General features: G+C 49.5%; 1 protein-coding gene across 1 annotated transcript; it reads left to right on the forward strand.

Annotated features, from left to right (window-relative positions):
• Window positions 1-5,714: 5,714 nt before the first annotated feature.
• On the forward strand, window positions 5,715-19,327 carry DMRT3 (doublesex and mab-3 related transcription factor 3). Its single transcript, XM_044756984.2, has 2 exons — window positions 5,715-6,203; window positions 18,108-19,327. The coding sequence occupies exons 1-2, from the start codon at window positions 5,747-5,749 to the stop codon at window positions 19,070-19,072; spliced, it is 1,422 nt and encodes a 473-aa protein (XP_044612919.1). The 5' UTR covers window positions 5,715-5,746; the 3' UTR covers window positions 19,073-19,327.
• The last annotated feature ends 2,337 nt before the right edge of the window (window positions 19,328-21,664 follow it).

Genomic DNA, 21,664 nt, shown 5'->3' on the forward strand with positions numbered 1-21,664 from the left:
GGGCCAGACTCGCCGAGTCCGAACCATCGTCTCCCTCGCGCCTAGTGGAAACGAGGCGCGCCCACGCGTAGAAATCGAGCTCCCTCTGCGCCACGCGAACTGCAGTGCCGAATAGACAGGTTTCACACGTACACGGACACTGCACTGCATCTTGACGCTCTGCATCAAGTGGTTGTAAAAGCGCTTTATGGAATGCGCTTCGCGGCACAAAGAAACTCGGAGGGCACTCTGTCGAGGGACAAGGATTTCAGCGGCTCCCCCCCTTGGCACGTCCGCCCGGCCGGATGGGGTCGCGGCTGCCTACCCGCGCGTTGCCGCCCCCCTGGGAAGTTTGCTTTGGCAACTTGCGCGGGCCCTTCGCCCTCCCCTCTCCCTCCGCGCGCACGCACGCAGACGGGACCTGAGCCCACTCGGCCCTGCGCCGGCCGCGGGAAGCGGCGCCCTTGGCGCTCAGCCGCTGCCATCCTCCTCCCACCCCCCCCCCCCTCAGAAACCCTAATGGCCTTTACTCAGCCACTACCTCGTTAAATCTCCCCCACCCTCAACAAACGGCGAACTTTTCAACGGTCCCAAGCTGCAGTCCCGGGGGCTGGGGAGGGTCCTGGACAGGTGGGCGGGGCGAGCAGGGCTGGGGCGGGGCGCTGGGCGAGTGGGCGGAGCCCCGAGTGTTCCCGATATCGCCCTGCGCTAGAAGTTCTGGCGCCGGCAAAGCCAGCGAAGGGGGCGGGGCTCGGCCGAGATTCCCTGCCTTGGGGCGCCCCTCGAGTCTCTCAAGCCCCAGGCACTTCGTCCCCGCGCAGCGCCTCGGCCTTGTCGCGTTATTCTCCCGCCACCAGTCTGGCCTCGTTCGTGATGTCACACCCACTTTCCCTGGGGTGCCGGCGGCGCCCACCGTTTCCCCTCATGAGTCCCGGGCCCCTTGAACTGAGCAAAGACTTCTTTTCACATCCGCCGTCTTTCTCTGCACCCGGGCGTCGTTCCGGGACAGCAGGGGCGGGGAAGCAGAAGAGAGTTCTGGAAAAAGGGCTCGTCCTGGGATAGAACTGCACCAGCTCCGCGAGAGCAAACACTCTGGGGAAAAGAAACTGTTATCCCTTGAATGTTGCTCTAATAAACTAAAAGGATTTCCTCAGCCTTTTTAGGGTTTGTTTTTAATTTTAAATCGCAGGAGAAAGGTTATCTTCCAACTGTTTTAAAGTCGGGACTGCTTTCCTTTTACCTGAGCGGGTACGTGTTTCTTTTTTCCTTTGCACAAAAAGCAGAGTCTGCAGGCCGACCGTTGAGACTTTCTTTCACAATGGGGGGGAGGCGTGCCCGACGGCCTCAGCCCCCCACGCCCTCCTGCTGCCCGGCGCAGGGTGTCCCGCTCGCTCCGGAGCCCCGAGCGCGCACGCGCTCCTGGGCGCAGGGCGGGAGCCCAGAACTTCCCCGGGGACTTTACGGCAGTGGACAGGCCGATGCCAGAGCGGGAGTGAGCGGCTGCGCCCGGGCCTCCAGGGGCGAGAGGCCCAGTGGGGAGCGCTCCGAGGGCGCTCTTTTCTAGTCCTTCCCTTCGGGTGGGGGGGTGGGGTCGCTGCTCAGTGGGAGCATCCCTTCGGATGAAGTAATGCAGGAGCAACACCCCCACCCCAAAATGTGAGGGCGCGCGCGGCCTAGTGTCTCCTCTGGAATCTGCACTGGTGGGAGCGCTCGCTCCCGGGCGTGACGCCACTGCTGGCTTCCAGAGTTCCAGAGCATGAAAGATGGAGCAGCACCTGCCTGGTCTGCACAAGGCCAGCAGGGCTGCAGGCCGTTCTACGCCCCTGTTTGCTCCAAAAGGCCTCAGTCTGAGGAACCTCAGGCCGTCCACTGCCGACATGATGTGAGGACGTGACCGTCTAGGCCCTTCCTTCTGCTCGGTGGCGTCCCCCGGGGCCGCCTGATGCACGTTCCCTCACCCCCGGTCACACGCGGTCTCTGCTCTCTGCCCCGCGCCCCAGAGGGTGGCTTCGGGGATGCCATGGGGGGGTGCACACGAGTTTCTCCCCAGTTAATTGAGGGAGAAGAAGGGCATTACTGTCACCTTAAAAGAGCGATTGCTGGTTGTCCCACCGCCTCGATAGACATTTGTTCCTCCCTTTCCCTTAGAAGCTGGTCAAAGAGCGATGCCGAGAGGCACGGACAGGGTGAGAGCTGAGAAGTTCATCCGCGAGGAGGTGGTTTACGTTTTCCTGCAAGGGGTTTCTGCACGCCCTGGCCTCCAGCGACACGGCGGTTGCGATTAAAACGGCAAAATAGGCACCCTGACCTCCCCCTCCAAGAGCGTCCAGCAAAGCAGAAAATTTCCTGACGTATACATCCGGGACAATATGAAACCGTCCTTTTGATTAAATGTTGCTTGCAGTGAGGAGCAGCCACCAGCACTCCCAGATGTGAAGGCAGAACATCCTCAGTTTCTCAGCAAGGACACCTGCATTCCCAGCTTTTAGATATACACACACCATGTGATTGTGTGTGTGCCAAGAGAAAGAGAACCACATATGCACGTCATCTTTCACCCTTTCACTGTTAATACCTGTCACAATTCTACCTGGTTAATTGTGGTTTGAAAACACACACACACACTCCCCACCCAGAGCAGAACGCGAGTGGATCCAGTCTAGTCAGGTTACATTTGTAATTCTCCCCTCCTCCCTTTCCAATTTCTTTGATGATTTTTCCCATAAGTGTATAAGCTGCTGGGACTTAGTAGAAGTGAGCCGCTCCTCCTAAATGTGATTCGGACCATATGCTTTCTACATTCATTCCCGCTCCAGGCTTTTCTTCTCTGCACTAACTGCTAACACGTTATAGTCACCTTGAAATTTCCTCTGCTATTTTCCAATTAAAAGCTTAATAGCCCTGGAAACGGAGTTCATGTGGTGAAGTTTACCATAGCCCCTTGTTCTGAAAGGCTTTCTGCTGGGATCCCATTATGTGCTTGAATAAACCCTTTCTGCAAACAGAAATGGGACTTGGGGTTGTCAGGTGTTGGGTTACAATAGACTTTGAGGCAGGGGACATTTTACCAACATAAATACAAACCTGTCCCTATAGGGAGATGTTGTCAAATACTGGGATATGGAAAACATTCCCATCAAATATGAGAAAGGGATTATTGCGCTATATCAAATGAGTATTTAGATCTCAGCCCCCGATGTGCACTGGAGTGAAACGGGGCCCCGGAGCAAATAATGCCAGACTGTTTGAGTGGCAAAGGGATAGGGTGGCTAGGTGACCGAGGAAGGAAAGGGGGTCATCTTGGTAGTGGGAATGCCCTCAAACCTGGTGCAGAGCTCTGATGCTTTCCTTTAAAAAATTCTTTACTCCCAAGGCCGTTATACTCCCCCGGGTTCGCTGACCATTTGGAGAAAATCGGGAGAAATTTGGCTTTGAAAAAAGTCCATGTTCCTCGCGTTCCCAAGCGACCTGGAGATGTCAGTGCGGAAGTTCCCAGATTCAGTGTCATTCTAGGCCCTGTAGGTCTCTCATCACTTGAAGTGACTGGCTGCCAACTCCCCAATTCCTGGCCTCTGGCCCACCAGGCTGTGGGCGACCTCTGCCTCCAGTCCGGAGAACATATGAAGTTCCTTCTCGTTGTAGTGTTTTAGGGCTTGTTTTCCTAGCGAAGGTTGGGAGGAGAGGAGATATTGAAGTGGGTGGGGGGGAGGGGGTAAGGGGCAAGACCCAGGTGTCCCTGCCCGACGCAGCTTTGAGGGGAGCCCTCCCAGGGTTAGCACGCTTGTGCAAGAGTTTCCCGCCCACGCCCCACCAGGGCAGCCTCCAGCGATCCCCAGCTCCCGGACAGGGCTGAAACGGGGGACGCCTAAGGGCTTCAAAGGAAACGCACTCAAGGTTCCCTTTTTAACCCTCCTGCCTCCCAGAATCACCCTTCTAGGCGGAGGGTTGGCTAGTAGAATGCGTGGCTGTACTTTTACTTGAATTCACAGAGAACACAGAAGAGACGTTTTCGGGTTGCCTGCTTGCTTCCAGGACAGTACAGAGAAAAGTGGCCTCCCCGAGGGAACAAGGGCCGTGGTGAAGCCTCAGGGTTGGCCATTGCAGTGAACTCGTCTCCGCTCTCCTCTCGAATTCGATTCGCTCATACCGCCTAGTGATAAGCTCATGTCCGCTCTCAGAAGCTTGGGGACCGACGGTTCCGGGATTGCCATCTCACCCGCTTCGCACAGAGCCATTGAGCTACCCTGCGCCGCTGAATCCACCTGTTTTTTGTCTTTGTGTTTTGATTTGAGGTCCCTGTGTATTGGTGGCAGTAGTCTGCATTAGGTCAAACGGGTACTCGGGTACTCGGAGGAGATTAAAAATATGCAAATAACAGTTTAAACAAAGTTTCATACTATCCAAAGACGCTGGGGGCGGCAGGGACGAAGTGACCCCATCCCTTATCTATAACTAAATCACTGAGTCCGTGGGGGTTTGAACTGCGTGACGCGAGACCTCCGTTTGCTGGTTCAGTGGCTGCTGGGGAGAGGGAAGGTCATGTCCGGTAACTTTCCAGACGCTAACGTGGCTCCTTGGTCCACTCTGAAAGTTAAGATGCAGTACTTAAGCAAATCCTCCACACGAACACTTCCCCGGCCTTTCAGGACAGAGACTTGTTTTTAACTAAAACGTGGGGAAGAGTGTAGAAAAATAAACTCAGCGCCAAAGGAGGAGGACTGTTTTTCCCTTTGAAATAGCCTGCAAAATGGGTTGTCATCTTGGGCCAGCAGGTTTTCAACAACATTCATTTTCTTCTACAGCAGCAAGACAAAATATGTTGCAAAAGGAAATCAAGAAAGAGCCCAAATTTTACAAATCACCGCCCTACTGCCAGTGGCCCTGCGCGGGGCCTGGCTCGCCCCAACTTAAGACCCTCTCGGCTCCTGCCGGGTCCCCAGTGCACCTGCCACGCTCCAGTAGGCTCTGGCTCTCGCCGAGCCGAGTTTCTCGGCAAAGTGTTGGGATAAAAGCGGCCTCAGGCCTGGTGCCGCCAAATCAGCCTGGAGGGAGAAAAGAAGAGCGTTGGGGAACGGCCACTTCACTCGCCTACGGGCACCCCACCCTCACCCCCGCCGGGCCTCCCCATCCCCGCCCCGCGTGCACCGCCGCGTCCCGAAGCGCCGCAGTCCCTCCCGCCGCGGGCAGGGGAAACGCAGAGAACTTGGCGGAGGGGGCCGTGAGCGCCCCCGCGAGAGGAGCCTGGCTGCAGGTGGCAAGGAAGGTGAAGTGCAGGGACTCGAGAGGCACAAGGAAGGAGAAAGGCGTGGAGTAGGGTGGGAAGTGCAAGGAGACCCGGACCTCGGGGGGTGGGGGTGACGTGAGGGAGGGAGGAGTGTGGGGAGGGCGGTGGAGGAGGCGCTGGGCCTGGCCAGCGCGCGCGGGAGCTGCAGACGAGCACGCTCAGACCCTAACCCGAGCTGTCGCCGGCTCCTCGCAGCCGCTGCAGCGCCTTGGCGAGGGAGGACGTGCCGGCCAAAGCAGCGGCTGGCGGAGACGTGACCAGCGTGGGATTGGCGGAGCACCAGCGGGAGACTGAGGCTGCGAGCGCCGCAAAGACGGGTGCCGCATCTCTGGCCAGCCCGGAGCGCACGCGGCCGCCGGAGCTGCGGGACCAAGGACCGCGCCGTCCGGAGGCCGCCCCTGAGCGCGCCTCCCAGCCCCGCCGTCCAGCGCCCCCTGGCCCGCTCCCGCCGCCAGCCCGCCAGCTCTTCCGGGAGCTCGGGGCATGAACGGCTACGGTTCCCCCTACCTGTACATGGGCGGCCCGGTGTCGCAGCCGCCGCGGGCGCCCTTGCAGCGCACGCCCAAGTGCGCGCGCTGCCGCAACCACGGGGTGCTGTCCTGGCTCAAGGGTCACAAGCGCTACTGCCGCTTCAAGGACTGCACCTGCGAGAAGTGCATCCTCATCATCGAGCGGCAGAGGGTCATGGCGGCGCAGGTGGCGCTGCGCCGGCAGCAAGCTAACGAGAGCCTCGAGAGCCTCATTCCCGACTCGCTGCGTGCTCTGCCCGGCCCCCCGCCGCCGGGGGACGCCGCCGCCGCCGCCCCGCAGCCGCCGCCGACCTCGCAGCCGTCTCAGCCGCCGCCGCAGCGTCCCGCCGCCGAGTTGGCTGCGGCCGCCGCGCTGCGCTGGGCCACCGAGCCGCAGCCCGGGGCGCTGCAGGCGCAGCTCGCCAAGCCAGGTAAGAGCTTCCGCGGGGCGGGCGCCAGGCCAGGCGCGTGGGCGCAAAAACTTCGGAGCTCTTGCTGCGGCTCTGCCTGGGAGGCCTGGAGGCAAGGTTTCGGAAGTTGGCCTGGCCGGGCCTTCCTCCACAATCCCCGGCAAGCCGGTTCTTTCCGGGCAGAAGCCGGCCATCAGTCTGGATACCGGGCAGGTAGAAGCCAGGCGCCCGTGGGAAAGGCGCCACGGGCGCGCCAAATGGCTGGACTGTGTCTCCGGATCCCAAGTGCCTTCCCCAGGTTAAACGGGGACTTATTCGTTTCAGCGGTAAAGAGATCGAGACGGCACCAAATTAAAATCCGAGCGGGCACACACAGCCCCCGCGCGGCAGGGCTTTTCTGGCGGCGGGCTTAGAGGGCCTTGCATTTGGAGGTTGGGACGGGTAGTTCCAGGAAAAGCGCCAGGGCCCAAGGCTTGTCTGACTTTGACCTGGGCGTGCTTCTCGGCCCCGGCCCGGCCCGGGGTTAACAAGAGCGACCCCGAAGCCTTTCTAGTAGCACTCTGTGGTCTCCACTCTCTTGCAATTCGCTGAAAGAAGCCCCATTTAGAAGCAGTAGTAAAAAAAAGGCCAGAAAGGTGCCTAAACTGATAGCGAGGACCCAGAATCTGGCGCGCCCAGAGTCAATTCCTTTTGCAGAACCGCTCAGGTCTTTGACCACTGTTCCTTAGGCCGCCCTCAGCTGTGTTTGTGGTTTAAAGAAATAAAAACAAAACAATCTACAGCGCGGAAGCCCTTTCCCCCGTTCGAGGCGGGGAAATCTGCTAAACTGCCAATTTGGAGCCAACGATCTCGGACTCCTCTTCCTTCTCCTTCCCTCTCGTCCTTTGCTGTGCTTTAGAGAGAATTTACCCTGAGCCCTAGGGTAGACAGATTCCCCCCCCTCCCCCCAAGCCTCTATCTCCTTCCCCACTCCAGGCCTCCGGAGCCTGCGGCGCTGGCAGTTGAGTCTCTTTCCTCATGAGGAATCTCTAGCTTGCCATCCTGTCCAGCCCAAGTGTTCCTTTGATTTTAGGATCTTGGAATTCAATGGACTTGTGGATGGTGTTTCTCCTTCACTTGGGCGGATGTACAAAGGCAAAGAGGCAGTCTCTCCGGAAGGGGATTAGAGGATATGCTGGAATTCACAGAGAGAAGGCCTGGAAGGCCCAGAGCTCTATGTAGGTGGAACTGTGGTAGAACTTCTGCCTCCCCCTCCCCCCAAAAAAGACAGCACCTCTGGCTTCTGGAGAGAGGCTTCCAGGAGCACTGGGCTGCTGTGTGGAGCTGGGGGAAATGCAGACTTACTGGTTTGGAGGTGGGTTGATAGGCAGCCTGGCAGGCATAGATGTGCTGCCCTCTTGCTCAGTTATGCTCTCCAGGCCTGAAGCTTTGAGAACATCTTATGAGAAGAGCACAGCTGGGTATTTTAAGGACAGAAGAGAGGTTGCTGAGCATGGATTTTGTGGCAATTTAATCCAAGGTAGGATGCAAGCATTTCTCTGAGTAATGCCCCTCCCCACCCCCACAGTTCTCTTTTGTCAGTTAGTTTATAGATATGCCACAGAGGAATGGAGGGTATCGTGTTTTGTTTTTCTCCTTTAGGTTAGAACAAGTAAGTAGAAAAGTGTCTCAGTTCTGGAAGTTGATCCATGCCAGTAACTTCCCAACCTTTCTGTTTCCAGTTTCCCTGTCTCCATTTCCCCCAGTACCAGGGCAGGAGGCTGAGTTCATGTCAGTGGTAGCATTTTGCAGTGGCTGCTTGCCCAGCGGCACCCCTGTAATAGGGGCATTGGGTTCTGGGGTCCTTGTCCAAGAATCCTTTCCCATCCTTTGCTCTTCAAACCATTCCGGGATAGCCAAGTTGGTGGTTTCTGAAGAGTCACAAAACCAAACACAACCCTGGGAGGTGGGTGGTGAGGGCAGGAAGAAAAGCCAGAGAGCAGCTGCAGCATCAGAAGGATACATAGTTTGGGAGAATGAAAGAGGGAGACTGATTTCAACTGGACAAACCAGGCCTGGTGCTCTCTCTTTTCCTCCCACCTAGTATTCAAGGATAGCCTGAGCCCTCCAAACTGAAAACAAGTGATTGCAAAGGAGAATAGGATTTATCAGAAGGAGAGGTCAGAGTGATGTCTTTAGGAGACTGAGCCATCAGGGACCAAGGCTCCGTTCCCACCTGGCCATGCTGCATACCTTGCACATTCATTTATATAAGTTTTGTTTTTCTTCTTTAAATTGGTTTGACCCCATAATTCCATTCTTTAAAAAAAGGCAGCCTATCATCAATCCAATGAGGGGGGCAAGAAAATAACAGATAATTGTTTTCCACTAGGAAGGCAAGCACACAGGCGGATCATTTCTGTGCAATGCTTTGTAAGAAAGCCCATTTGGAGTTTAAGTTAGAGAAAACTTCGTGGATGAGACTAGCTGGTGCTGTCTGTATTAGGCCTTTTTTTGCAGTTGTTCTTATAATGTATTTGTATGTACCACACCACGGATATTTAGAAGTATATCAGATACTCCTGGACAAGCAGCTCCCCGCAGGTAGAGAACTGAGTGAAGCTCTGTTCTAGTGGTAGGTCCCCATGTACAGTAAGTTCACAGGCCATGAGGAATCTCTGAACATCTGCTGGCAAATCGTGGAGCTCTGTTTCTTTCTGATCTCTGTGTCCAAAACGTGGGTTGTTCTTTTGCAAAGGGCCTCGTTAGTACATAGCTGTAGAGACATATGCTTTTTTTGTTGGATACAAATGCAGGTGCACAAGTCTTTTTCCCTCATCAGAAATTCTTGAGAAAAAAGTACAGGCCCTAAAGAAGGGTATGTTTGCTGGGCACCACTGGAGGAAAAAACACCCAGTTCAGGGAGCGACACATTAACACCAAAACTTGGTTGTGTAGCTGGGCGAAATCTCTTCAGTTTCTTTAAAGGAACAGAGGTTATTTTATCTAACAGTGTAGTGTGTTGAACATCCCTTTCAACGTGGTGGTGGTTTTAAGGAGAATATTCATATTCTAATGGTTATTACTTCTAGCTATGGATTGAAGCATTTTTTTCTTTTGGGGTGTAGATTTCCCATGCTTCTTGATTATCATCTATGACTGGCCTGGAATTATTAGATTGTGATTCACTTATCCTCCTAAATTCCCTCTTCATCCTCCTCACACCACTTCCCCCCCCCCCATGAAAATGTGGGAAGCTGAACATGTTTCAGCTCTTAGTGTATCTGAGTCAGCACCGTCAACCCGCCAAGCCAGCCTTTCAGGACCTGGGCTTGAGAGCTGAGGAAAGTTAAGGGTCACGACCAAGGTGAGAAGCTAAAGTTACATTCCTGAGTTCTCGCTCCCTTCTCCCACCCCCAACTTTTCCTCCAGGAGGTGGGGGTGCTGTGAGGGGACCGATCTGTGGCTATAGATACTTCTAGGCTCTACATGTGCCCATCAAAATAAACATGTACACAAGTTCTTTTAAAGTGTCCTTAAGGGTAAAAGAAATTGAAAACATCCTATTTGGTTAGGACTAGGAAAGCAGGGTCAAATAGGAGAGTAGAATCTCCTTTCCTGTTTATTTCTCCTGAAAAGGAGAGAACAAGAGAACTATAGGGAGAGAAGTTAGGAGATTTGGGAAAAGTGCCTTTGTTTTATCTTGTCTCCTGCCCGGCACCTCCTAGCATCTTTATGCGTGCTCTGGGCCTTTCGGCTCCTGTTTGACTGAGTCCTGTCCAGTCTGCTTCCTTATTTTTATTTTTAACTTAAAGAGAGAGAGGTATCTGCAGATATACTGAGTGTTATGGGATCACCGGTGCAGGCCGGGATGGGAGACCCTCTGTGACTATAGGCTAGAAGCAGACAAAAAGTAGGGAAGACTTCAGTCATTCCTGAAGTGAACCTCTGATTTAAAAACGGGGTCTGGTTTTAAGATGACTTCATTTGGGGCGAGGGGCCTGACTCAGAGTTGCACTTTAAAACACAAAACGGCCTAAATGAAAAGGGATAAGCGGTACCAGACTACTGGTCTCTTTCAAACCTTGCCCAGGGCTGGCTTTTGGGAGTGGGACCCCAGGACGCTCACAGCTCCCGGCCTCTCCCGCGGGCGCCGGGCGATCTGCGCGCCAGGCTCCTGGGCCCCCGCGGCCGAGCGCCGGGCGGTGTGCGGGGCAGCGGGCCCGGCCCCGGTGGCCCGCGGCGCAGGGGCTGTCCTCTCCCCGAGCGGCGCTCCGGGAACCGGGGACAGGCGCGGGCGGCGGCGCGCGGCTCCCCTGCGGCTGCACGGGCCGCTGTCCCCTTGCCCCGAGCCGCGGGCCGCCTGCGCTCGGGCTCGTTGGCCGCCGCTCCCGGGACGCCCCTGCTCGCCGCACGCCGCCGCGGCCCGGGCTGCCTCCCCGCTCCCTGCCGGCGACCCGGGACGCGGCCGGGAGCGAGACGCCGGCGCCCGCCCCGGGCCGGCCTCCCGAGCCTCGGTGGGTTGTCAAATTTAACAAAAAACATGCAAATACACGCAAAAAAAACCACCCCAGGATGCCAAATATTGCATGGGGCATACTTATACGAAAAAATTCGTTGTTTATCCGAAGTTCATATTTAACTGGGCATCCTGCTATTTCCGCTGCCAACCCTAGGCCGAGGCGGTCCCCATCGAGCCCCAATCGCCTTGCAAGGCGCCCTGGGCGTGGGGGGCACTGGTGCGCGTCTCCCCGCCGCTTTCTCTCCGTGGAGCCCGAGCTGCCCCGGGCAGGCATCGGAGAGGCGCTGGTGACCATGTTGTGGGTCTGAGGACAGGGATGAAAGCAAAAACGAGAGCGTTTTCGGCGTCTAGGAACCAGAGTTCCACTCGCGGGGAAAAATCTCTCCCCACAGCACACTCCTCCGGGTTATAAATCTGGCGGATAGCCATGCTCTCGACTTACACAACCAACTTTTCTTTTTCCCTGATGGATGAACTCCCGGGTTTAAAAGATTACAGTAATCACAGGAGGACAGTGTAAATCGAATCCGATAGCAATAACTTTCGGGGAAGGTCAGGCTCAAGTGAAATGTTACCAAGCAACAGGCATTTTGTTTGCAAAATACAATCAAAGAGCATTGATGAGAAATTCTTTGCTGCAGCCAGTCAGCACTTTCCGTTAACAGCTTTACAGAGGCAAAGGGAGTAAATCTTCATAAATCAGCGTCCCGGGAGGACTTGGAGCCCCTTTCTGGAAATGTTGCAGTTCTTTCTGACAGAGAGGAGGACAGAGCTCAGTAAAAATCTGTTTGCTTGCCTGCCTCCCCTTTCCCTCTTCTCACCTCTTCCTTTCTTCCTTGCATTCCGTTTTAACCTGTTGTGACCCCTCAGCCATCAGCCACTCAGGTCCCTGGACCCCTATGTCTAGTGCAGAGTGGGCCTTGAACGGGGTATGCATGGGCACTCATGGCAGAGGTTGAGGCCTGAGTGGTAGGACAGCTGGTCATCACAGCTCCATCCACTTGGGATTCTGTCATGTCACTCCCGAGTCCATATGGCTTTAGTGAGCCACCCCTTGTCTGAGCATTGCAGACTGCTGCTCTCTGAAGAAGCTAAGGGAAACTAAAACATAACTAGGTGGGGTTTCTCTTTTTGCATTTTATCGTAAGTTAAACAACTATAAAAAATAAGCACAATCAACTACTGAATAACAATATTACAGAAAACATTCAGAACATGAGTTCTTTACTGAATCTCTAATCTCTGTTGATTCTAAAGACTAAGCAGACATAAATTTGCAAAGCTGGGATCTGTGTTCTGCTCCCCCCCCATGACTATTTTAGTTCAGTATGAATATCTGTTGCACCCACAGTCTTTATATGAGAATGTTTAGAATAAAATTCCCTCCCGCGAACACACCATGGTCTGCCCAGCTCCTGGCCTTTGAGTTACATGTTGTGTTTCAATGTAAAATTTGACCAACTGCACAGATAACTTGGACATTTTGCAAAAGATTAGTTAGTATGCCGTAAGCCTCTCAGTGGCCAAGAGGCAATGCTTTAATTTTCTCTGTGTCATCTTACCTAACATGATGCCTGGGCACATCGTGAGGGCTTGAAGGATATTTCTTAAATAGATGGATGAATGAGTAGCCAGCTGCAATTTTGTAAGTACCAAATAAACATGTAGATTAGATTTATAGGTAATTTCCCTCCTGCTTCTTGAAAAGTGCTCCTTTGTAACTCAAGAAAGAGGTCCAAACTAAATTTTTGCAGGACGTAGGAAGTGCACAGTTGCAAGCCAAACTTCCTTAAGTTCAGCCCTTTCTATACCAGTGTCCCCCAAAATATTGGGCCCCAGGAACCATCTTGATACCTCCATACATTATTAAACCAGTGTTGTTAACAACTTTTTAAAAGCAAAGCATGATTATTTATTTTTGCTTTTCACAAGTTTTCTTCTCCCTCAGGAGGAAAAGGAAAGATTTTAGACCGACATTCCTGCCCTGCTCTACTTTAGGTTTTTAACCATTCAGTTTTTATGATTCAGCACTTCTAGTGGGAGGTAAAGATAAGAGAAATGGTGAAAAGCACGTCTCCTGTTAGAATTCTGACTGGGCAATGGATGCCCCGTCCTGCTGGGGCTCCCTCCCTGCTGTTGCTGTAGGATTTGTGTGCTTTGAAAACGACCCATCAGGGAACAGTTATTCAGAGGTGTGTCCCCAAGGCTCGAGTGAACAGATGAGGACATGACAATCCATGTTTCAAAAGGTGTGACATGATTTCAAAATTAAAGAAAAAAGTCCCGTGACTTTTGCACTAGGAAACATTACTCTCTATGCTAATGTTTTTGTGTTTTAATTCTGGATGTAAGATATGTTTTGGTTTTGATCATTGGATAGAATGGATAAAACCCACCACATTTAAGTCAGAAAGATTTTCCATTTTACATGTCTTGAGCAGAATGTTTGTTTCACGTATGTGGTAGTCTTTTTAAATATCTGAAATGAATACCTGCAATTTTTAATTTAACTGCATTTTCATATGAAAAAATTCTCTAAAGAAAGTTAGATTTTGCAAACTATAATTTTAGATTGGAAGTCACTTTTGTGTGTGTTCATTTTCTCTCCTTAGTTAAAATCTTGTAGCTATCTTATGGCATATACATATTTTGAAGTTGGTAGTATTATTACTCATAGAAAAATATTCCATCTTAATTGAGTATCTACTCCTTTTACCCAGCAAAGAGTTTATTTCATGAGTGGCTCTGAGTGTTTCTACATCATGAAAAATATGAAATTGAAGAGTGAACATTTAGTAAGATTTTCAAAATATCCAGGTGATAAGCATTAGAAACAGCAGATCGTATCACTTTCAAAGGTGGTTTGTAATATCAGATGAAATTGATTTCTTTCTACTTTTTATCTAGTAGTTTTTGCTTTCTGCACCCGTATATTAGGGGTAAAAATATTATCAGTTGAAATATACTCTTACTTATATGTTCAAGGAATTAGGGTGTCAGTTTCAAGAAGAAAGAGGGTAAAGTGTTGGGTGAGTATTTCCTTTTTCATTTTGTTAGTTGGCAGTTTCACATTTCTATATCTAGAAAGGCCTTTGTATTTTAAACCAACACGAACAATTTATAAAGTTCATTTAGGAAAAAATTTAGAGATGTAAAGAAACATCTGTTATTAAATTACGCCTTATCACTGGGCTCAAAACTCACCCTCTATAATTACTTGTGAAAGTCTGTATTTATAGTAGAATAATTTACAGTACATCTAGTTTGGGTACAACATTACAACCAATACTAGACACAAAACTCCAGGGACTGTATATTCTGCCCTTCAGAAATTGCTGTTGGCCAAGAAGTTTTCTTGGTCAAGGTGAGAGGCTAGTCCTCCCTTCCCAGTTTTGAAACCCAATAGCCTTGGGTGTGGATTGGGGTTCTGCTCACCCAACCCCCCCTTAGCAAGACTTTATGTGCCGCTCAGGTGTATGACACTATAGGTGTGTTTCACTCATTGCTTCTTTCGACGTCTTCTATCTTCCCTTTGAGCTCAGTGTAAACAGTGCTGAACTCTGATGTTCTGAATTTGTAGATTTGATTCCTGTGACATCTTGCTAGCTTTTCTCACTTTTTGACATGATCTGGACTTCCACTGGGAGAGGCTTATCAGCCCAGAACCTATGGAGAGAGTCTGGATGAATCAGCACCATCCACCCCCTGCTCCCTGAGAAGTACCCAGAAGCGCATGCTGCACTGTTCATGTCACAGTAGCAGGGGCAAGGGGTAGCACAAGGAAATAAGAGACAGGCTTTTGCAGTCTGGGGTTCACAATTGACGAACAAGTGCGCATCCATGTAAGATTCCACTGTGGCCTGTTGTGCAAAACAGGAAAATTGGTTCAAAAGTGGAATTTCGTGTTGTCAGATTTATAATCCTGCCATCCTAAATCCAGTTGATTGGGACAGTGTGTCCTTTACCATCTTGAAAAAAAATACTACATTGTCGTCATGGTAGATATGTCAGATTAGCCAGAATATCGTTCCCTAGTTCCCCTGCGACTGAACTTCTCTCTGAATCACTTTCCTCTGGAGCCTGTAGCGTTCTGTGGATGAGTGAATTTGGTTGATAGACCTCAAAACATTTTCCTCAAATGTGAAACTCATCCAGGGTGGGGAAACGTTTGCCTTTTAAAATAGGATGCTGTTTTTAGGTTCACATGTCTCTTTTAAAAATAGCTAAGTTTTGAGCTTTTTAGCTGTACTTATGTACCTTTTATTTCCTTAGAAGAACCAGTTGTTTCTCCTGCTTAAGGAAATCTCACCATTTCCTGTGTTACTGTGTGTCATATTTCTCTTTTCTTTTTATTGTGGTAAAACATACATAACATAAAATTGACTATTTTAACCATTTTTAGGGGTACAGTGTGGTGGCATTAAGTACATTCACGATGTTGTGCAACCATCACCACTGTCCATTTCCAGAACTTTTTCATCACCCCAGACTGGAACCCTGTACCCATTAAACAGTAAGGCCCCGTTCCTGCTTCCTCAGCCCCCCATTCTACTTTCTGACTCTGAATTTTTCTGTTCTAGGCACTTCATATAAGTGGAATCATAGAGTATTTGTCCTTTTGTGACTGGCTTACTTCACTTAGTGTGTTTTCAAGGTGCATCCATATTGTAGCATGTGTCAGAATTTTATTCCTTTTTGAGGCTGAACAATAAATATCGCATTGTATGTACAGACCCCATTTCGTCTGTCCGTTTATTCACTGGCGGACACTTGGGTTGCTTCCCCCTTTTGGCTATAGTGGACAATGCTACTATGAACATTCATGTACAATGTGTGTTATATTTGATGCTTAGCAAATTCTGCCTGCCTGGGTTTGCTTTTCCCCCTGCACATGCATCTTATCTCACCAATTCACTAAGAAGTTCCACAAGTTAGGGGCAGGTCTTATACTTCCTGGTATTTTTCTGCCTTTTTTTCTCTTTCCCTCTGTATCTTGCATATCATAAGGATACAAATACTCGATACTGATAATAATAGATAATGAAAGCCAAAATTAAATAAGACTGTTTAGAGATACATAGTATTTAAAACATTATTTTATGTCCATATTTACCTGGGGAGAGTATTTGACTTGTTTTCCCAAGCTCTGTTGAGCAGAGGCCAGAATCCAGCTGTGTGTTCAGTTCACTGCCAAGCTAATACACTGTCACTGTCCACTCCTTTTCGAGTGTTTAATAATAGAGTAACAGCCAAGACATATGCATGGGGTCATGAGTCAGAAAAATTTAGATAGGTCTACCTGATTAGAATGCGAATCTGTAGAAACCTTTTTGTTGCTGTTTTTCTCTTTGGGAGTAAGGACAAGTACCACATTAACTCAAGAGATGAAAGCTGGGTCCCCTGTCCTAGAAAGTTGCAGGAGAGAATATGTCAAATTTCTTTTGCAAAACAGGTCTTTTGCGCATCTCAGAGCTGTTAAAGAAAGCAAAGATGGCTTGATATGAGTGGGCCGCAAACGATCCCCACGTGGAAACCTTGTAGCATTGGAAAAAGAAGCAGTTTACTTAAAATGGAAATTTGAGATAAGTGTGAATTCGTATCAGATTTATGATTGAAACTTGCACTGATATAGTTTAAGAATATTTTTCAGAGTATTTATTTACACTTGGCACATATTTATTGCTTCATGAAGAACCAAAGTTTTGTTTTTCAATCATAGTTGAGATATATCCCATATTAGAAAAATGTTCATAAATGGGCCGTTGTTTCAGGCTTTTAAAATCAACAACAGCAAATGGGAGGAGATGGATTTTTAGAAGCTGCTTTGATGAAATTTCAGCGGCTGGCTATCTACACATAATCAGGTGTGCCCACAGAGAAGGAGACAATGAGGCGATTCAGGCAGGGCCGCTGAAAACACAGGCCAACAGGTTGTTTACAACTGGACCACTGGGTCATGAATAATTTTCATCTTTAGATCAGTTACATTGGCTTTGAGTAGACACAGATAGTACTTGTTTTAGAAAGGATAAAAATCCGATTGCATATAGCTTGTTAATAAAGAATATGTTCCTTTATTATAAAGGTCTTTTAGAGCTTACTTCTGCAAGCAAAACAGTCTTATCTACTGGTTTCTGCCTGCTTTAGCACCGTAATACCCCTTTGGAGATAATGTCTTAGGTCAAAATGTTAAATTTGCAACTGGTTTACTTCATGGCAAATCTCTGCTTTATTTGGGAAGCTTTTTTTTTCTCTCAATGTAATTCAAGAAGGTATCCTTAAGTCCTTTCCCTGAACTTTACTAATAAAACTGTTCATGAAAACACACCCACCTCTTGCACCCCGCTGTCCTGGAGTTCCGGACGCATTGTTTCATGGATGGGTCACGCTCCCTGTGCACTTTTTCAAAGGCCCTCTCCAGCCATTTCCTTCTTTCTCTCCTGCAGCCTGTCCAGAACTCAGAGCTGGTTTTGCTTGGCCTCTCGTGCAAGTTACAGGCAACCCACAGTCAGTCCCTCAAGTGGCTTTTTAAGACAGATTTCAACCACTAGAGGCTTCTTTCTTGCACTCTGGCAATTATATTGACTAGTTCTTGTACATGGTAACCTGATGACACATACTGAGTACTAGTTCACAAGACATATTAAACACAAAATCAGCCTGTGAGAAAGTGGATTTAGAATATTAGAATCCCCTGTGGGCCTATGTGTCATGCATCAGCCGATGATGTCCTTAGATTACAGCCGCTGCCTCGTTTGGAGAAGAGGAGCCGAAAGACAAGCCTGAGCTCATTTCCCTATCCTTCCCTGGGCCTGTTTATCCGCAGCCCCACAGAGGGTTCCTATTTAGAAATTGTCACTGCCACACAGTCACATCTTGTATTGTTAGAGGTATCACGTCGCTGTTCTGTGTTGAAGGCAAGTTTCCTTGCACACATCCTTCTGAGAAATCACTCTGATTTCCAGATCTTTTTCTTTTCTTTTCTTTTTTTAGAGGAAGATTAGCTCTGAGCTAACATCTGCTGCCAATCCTCCTCTTTTTGCTGAGGAAGACTGGCCCTGAGCTAGCATCTGTGCCCATCTTCCTCTACTGTATATGTGGGATGCCTGCCCCAGCATGGCTTGCCAAGCGGTGCTGTGTCAGCACCGAACAGGTGAACCCTGGGCTGCCGAAGCAGAATGTGCATGCGCACTTAACCGCTGGGCAACCAGGCTGACCCCTAGATCTTTATTTACAGGGTCTTTTTCTTTGCCATTTGCCAGTGACATAATTTGGATTTTTTTTTTCTTAAGGCTTGCACTATGTTATAACCCACTGAGATGCATTTCTCCTTCCAAGAAGCCTGTGTGGGGCTCTCCTGAGCACATCTGTTCCCTTTTATGCACACCAGGAAAGGATTAACCCAGCTGTTCTCTGCTTTCCAGATTTGACTGAGGAGCGACTTGGGGACGGCAGCTCCGCAGACAACACAGAGACCTTCAGCGACAAAGACACCGACCAGAGGAGCTCCCCAGATGTGGTGAAAAGTAAGGGCTGCTTCACCCCGGAGAGCCCCGAGGTCGTGTCTGTGGATGAAGGCGGGTATGCGGTGCAGAAGAACGGAGGCACCTCCGAGAGCCGCCCCGACAGTCCCAAGTACCACGGGGAACAGAATCACCTCCTGATCGAGGGCCCCTCGGGGACCGTTTCTCTGCCCTTCAGCTTGAAAGCCAACAGACCGCCCCTGGAAGTGTTAAAAAAAATCTTCCCCAACCAGAAGCCCACGGTGCTGGAGCTCATCCTGAAGGGCTGTGGGGGCGACCTGGTGAGCGCCGTGGAGGTCCTCCTCTCCAGCCGCTCCTCGGCCTCGGCCGCCGACCGAACTTCGGCAGAGCCCGAGAGCCTCGTGTTGCCCTCCAACGGGCACATCTTTGAACACACCTTGAGCTCCTACCCCATCTCCTCTTCCAAATGGTCCGTGGGATCGGCCTTCAGGGTCCCAGACACGTTGAGGTTTTCCGCAGACTCTAGTAACGTTGTCCCCAACCCCTTGGCCGTGCCCCTGCAGCATCCTTTCCCCCAGCCGCCCCGGTACCCTCTGATGCTGAGGAATACCTTGGCGAGAAACCAGTCGAGCCCCTTCCTGCCCAATGATGTCACCCTGTGGAACACCATGACGCTGCAGCAGCAGTACCAGCTGAGGTCCCAGTACGTCAGCCCTTTCCCCGGGAGCTCACCCAGCGTCTTCAGAAGCTCGCCTGTCCTTCCCACGCGCGCCCCCGAAGACCCTCGGATCTCCATCCCTGACGATGGGTGTCCGATTGTGTCAAAGCAGTCTCTTTACACCGAGGATGACTATGACGAGAGGTCCGACTCCTCAGACTCTAGAATACTCAACACATCATCTTAAAGTGGTACCGGGTGGCTGGTGACCAGGTGACATTTTCTGTGCATTTGAACTCTGACCCCCTGCCCTCCCCAGGAGAAGCCTCGTCCTGTGTATACCCTTTCCTTCTGTTTGACAAAGTGACTGTGCTTGATTCTATACCTTAGCAATAAAAACATAACTTATTTAATTTCTTGCACTTCACTGGAAAATGCCAAATAGCTCTGCTCTGTGGCTTTAGTGCTGAATGTTTATTGTAAAAGAGAGTCTAATGCTAAGAATAGTCTTGGGAAAGCTGGGTCCACGGAAGATTTATTTGGGGATGGAAAGCTGAAGGTCAGCCTTGCTCCTAAACTCAACCTGGAATGTTCAATAAAATTGTATACTTGAATGCAGTTTTGTAAAAAAGGATTCCTCAGGATATTTGAAACCTAAAGGAAGTGGTTTGGTTGCAAATGGACCAGAAACAGGGACATTATATTCTTAGGCTAAAAACTTTGCATTTAAAAGAGAGACTGCACTTAAGAATAGAGTGAACTGCTCACATGCTTATTTAAGCTTGGACAGTTTTCAGAGACAAACTCCATTAAGAATTATTCTTTTCACATGACCGAATCGAAACATGTGTAATGTCAATGTAAAACCAATCACAGCTGTGAACTGCATGAAGTGTATTGTGAAATGAACACAAGATTAAGCTTTGTCAGGTTAATGTAGCATGCTAAGGACTCTAGAAAAAATAAACTAAGGAGATGATCTTGGTTTATGTCATTTCTACTTGTGGATAGAGGATCTCTAAAAATAGAAAGTTGACATAAAAGCTACTTAGTAGTGCACGGGCCAGGAATCGAGGTCTGAGTTAAATGGGACATTCATTGGGAAATGTGAGTGGGAAAGTTCTGGGGCTGCATTCAGAAGGAGAATTTATTGTTCAAGAATAGAGTTAACTCAATCCCTCCATCCATTCCTTCATTTCTTCATCAGATACTTACTGAATGCCTACTGTGTATAAGAGAATGCCATTTGTGTATTATTGTCCAAGTTACTGGCCTGTGAGTCCAAGATAAGCAGTGAGTGGACTGGAGAATCCCATCAAAGACAAAGTAAACAGGAAACACTTATAGCGAGGGGAGGAAGTAACGTGGTACCTGACACAGAGAAAGCACTCAGTCAATGAGAGCTGTCACTCCTGTTATTAAGTTGAGTAGCTGTGCGTTCAGGATGTGGAAGTGAATTCCCGCATTCTCACTTGGAGAAGATGCCTTTGCAGTTTGAGGGATGACCACACCAAAACCTTGAAAACCAGGGCTTTTCCCCTTCATTTTAGAAGCGTTTTTGGAGGTGCTGTATATGGCAAACTGGTGGCTCAGATATTTTTAAAAGTGCGTTTTCAAACTATGATCAATGGCGCCCACATCAACCACTTCTTACTGTTTCCGTTCTTCAAAGTGTTTGAAAGGAAAGATGACTGCTGAGTCAGACTGCTTAGGTCGGAATGTGGGAGGGACAGTAAATAAGCAAATAAATAAAAGCCTCTGCATGACAAGGATGCAGGGCAAGGATGAGTCTTGAAAGGCCCTTCTGTCTGGGAGGGAGAAGGGCTGATCATCTTGGCCTGAGATGCTCCTTCAGCTGGGGACAGGCGCTGACATCAGTTGCCGCCCCCACCCTTCAATGGGTCCCAGGAGAAAAAGAGATCTTTAAAACAAAAGAACCATCGCATTTTTATTTCTATAGGTACTTTTGGAATGAGAAATCTTTGAGGGAAAAGAATTCCTTATTTTAGTTGGACTACTGTGTATTTAATTGACATAGTTACATATCAGAGTGTTTAAAGGTAAACACAGTTTGTTAGGATTATATTTCAACATTAGATTTTACATAAAAGAAGAAAGGGAGGGAGGGGAGAAGAGACTAAGTTGACCTCTGATTCTAAAGACACATGTCCAGGACTTTTTTGTGGTAGTGATGGGCTAATGTCTGGCCCTACCTATGACAAATGTATTTTCAAAGATATTATATCTCAAAAGTTTACCTATGTTATTTAACAAACAACACTGATAACAAGTCCTATGTGAGCCAATGGTGCTACAAAGTCTGTCTTTTTGTGTGTGTGTGTGGGGAAGATTGACCCTGAGCTAACATCTGTTGCCAATCTTCCTCTTTTTGCTGGAGGAAGGTTGTCACTGAGCTAACATCTGTGCCAATCTTCCTCTGTTATGTGGGATGCCAAGCATGGCTTGACTGAGTGGTACTAGTTCCGCACCCAGGATCCAAACCTGCGAGCCCCGGGGCCTCCAAAGTGCAGTGCACGAACTTAACCGCTACACCACCGGGTTGGCCTCCAAACTCTGTCTTCGGCTGTTACTTCTTCGGGTTGAATGACCCGAAGGAGCAAAACTCAGCTTAAGATACAGTGTCCTTACAGCTTGATTTCACCCACAGATCATCAGAGTCGTTGAGTTCTTTTTACAGTGGCCAGAAAAATGGAATTATCTGTAAGACAGCTTATTCATGGGCTAGTGCAGGTATGTTTGATTCGCAATATCATCTTCTGCAGCAAAAAACGTCATCTTAGGTGGGATGCTGGTGGTCGGGTTAGAAGGGAGAAATTGG

The sequence above is a fragment of the Equus asinus genome, chromosome 23 (genome assembly GCF_041296235.1).
Source record: "Equus asinus isolate D_3611 breed Donkey chromosome 23, EquAss-T2T_v2, whole genome shotgun sequence".
NCBI classification, from domain to species: Eukaryota; Metazoa; Chordata; class Mammalia; order Perissodactyla; family Equidae; genus Equus; species Equus asinus.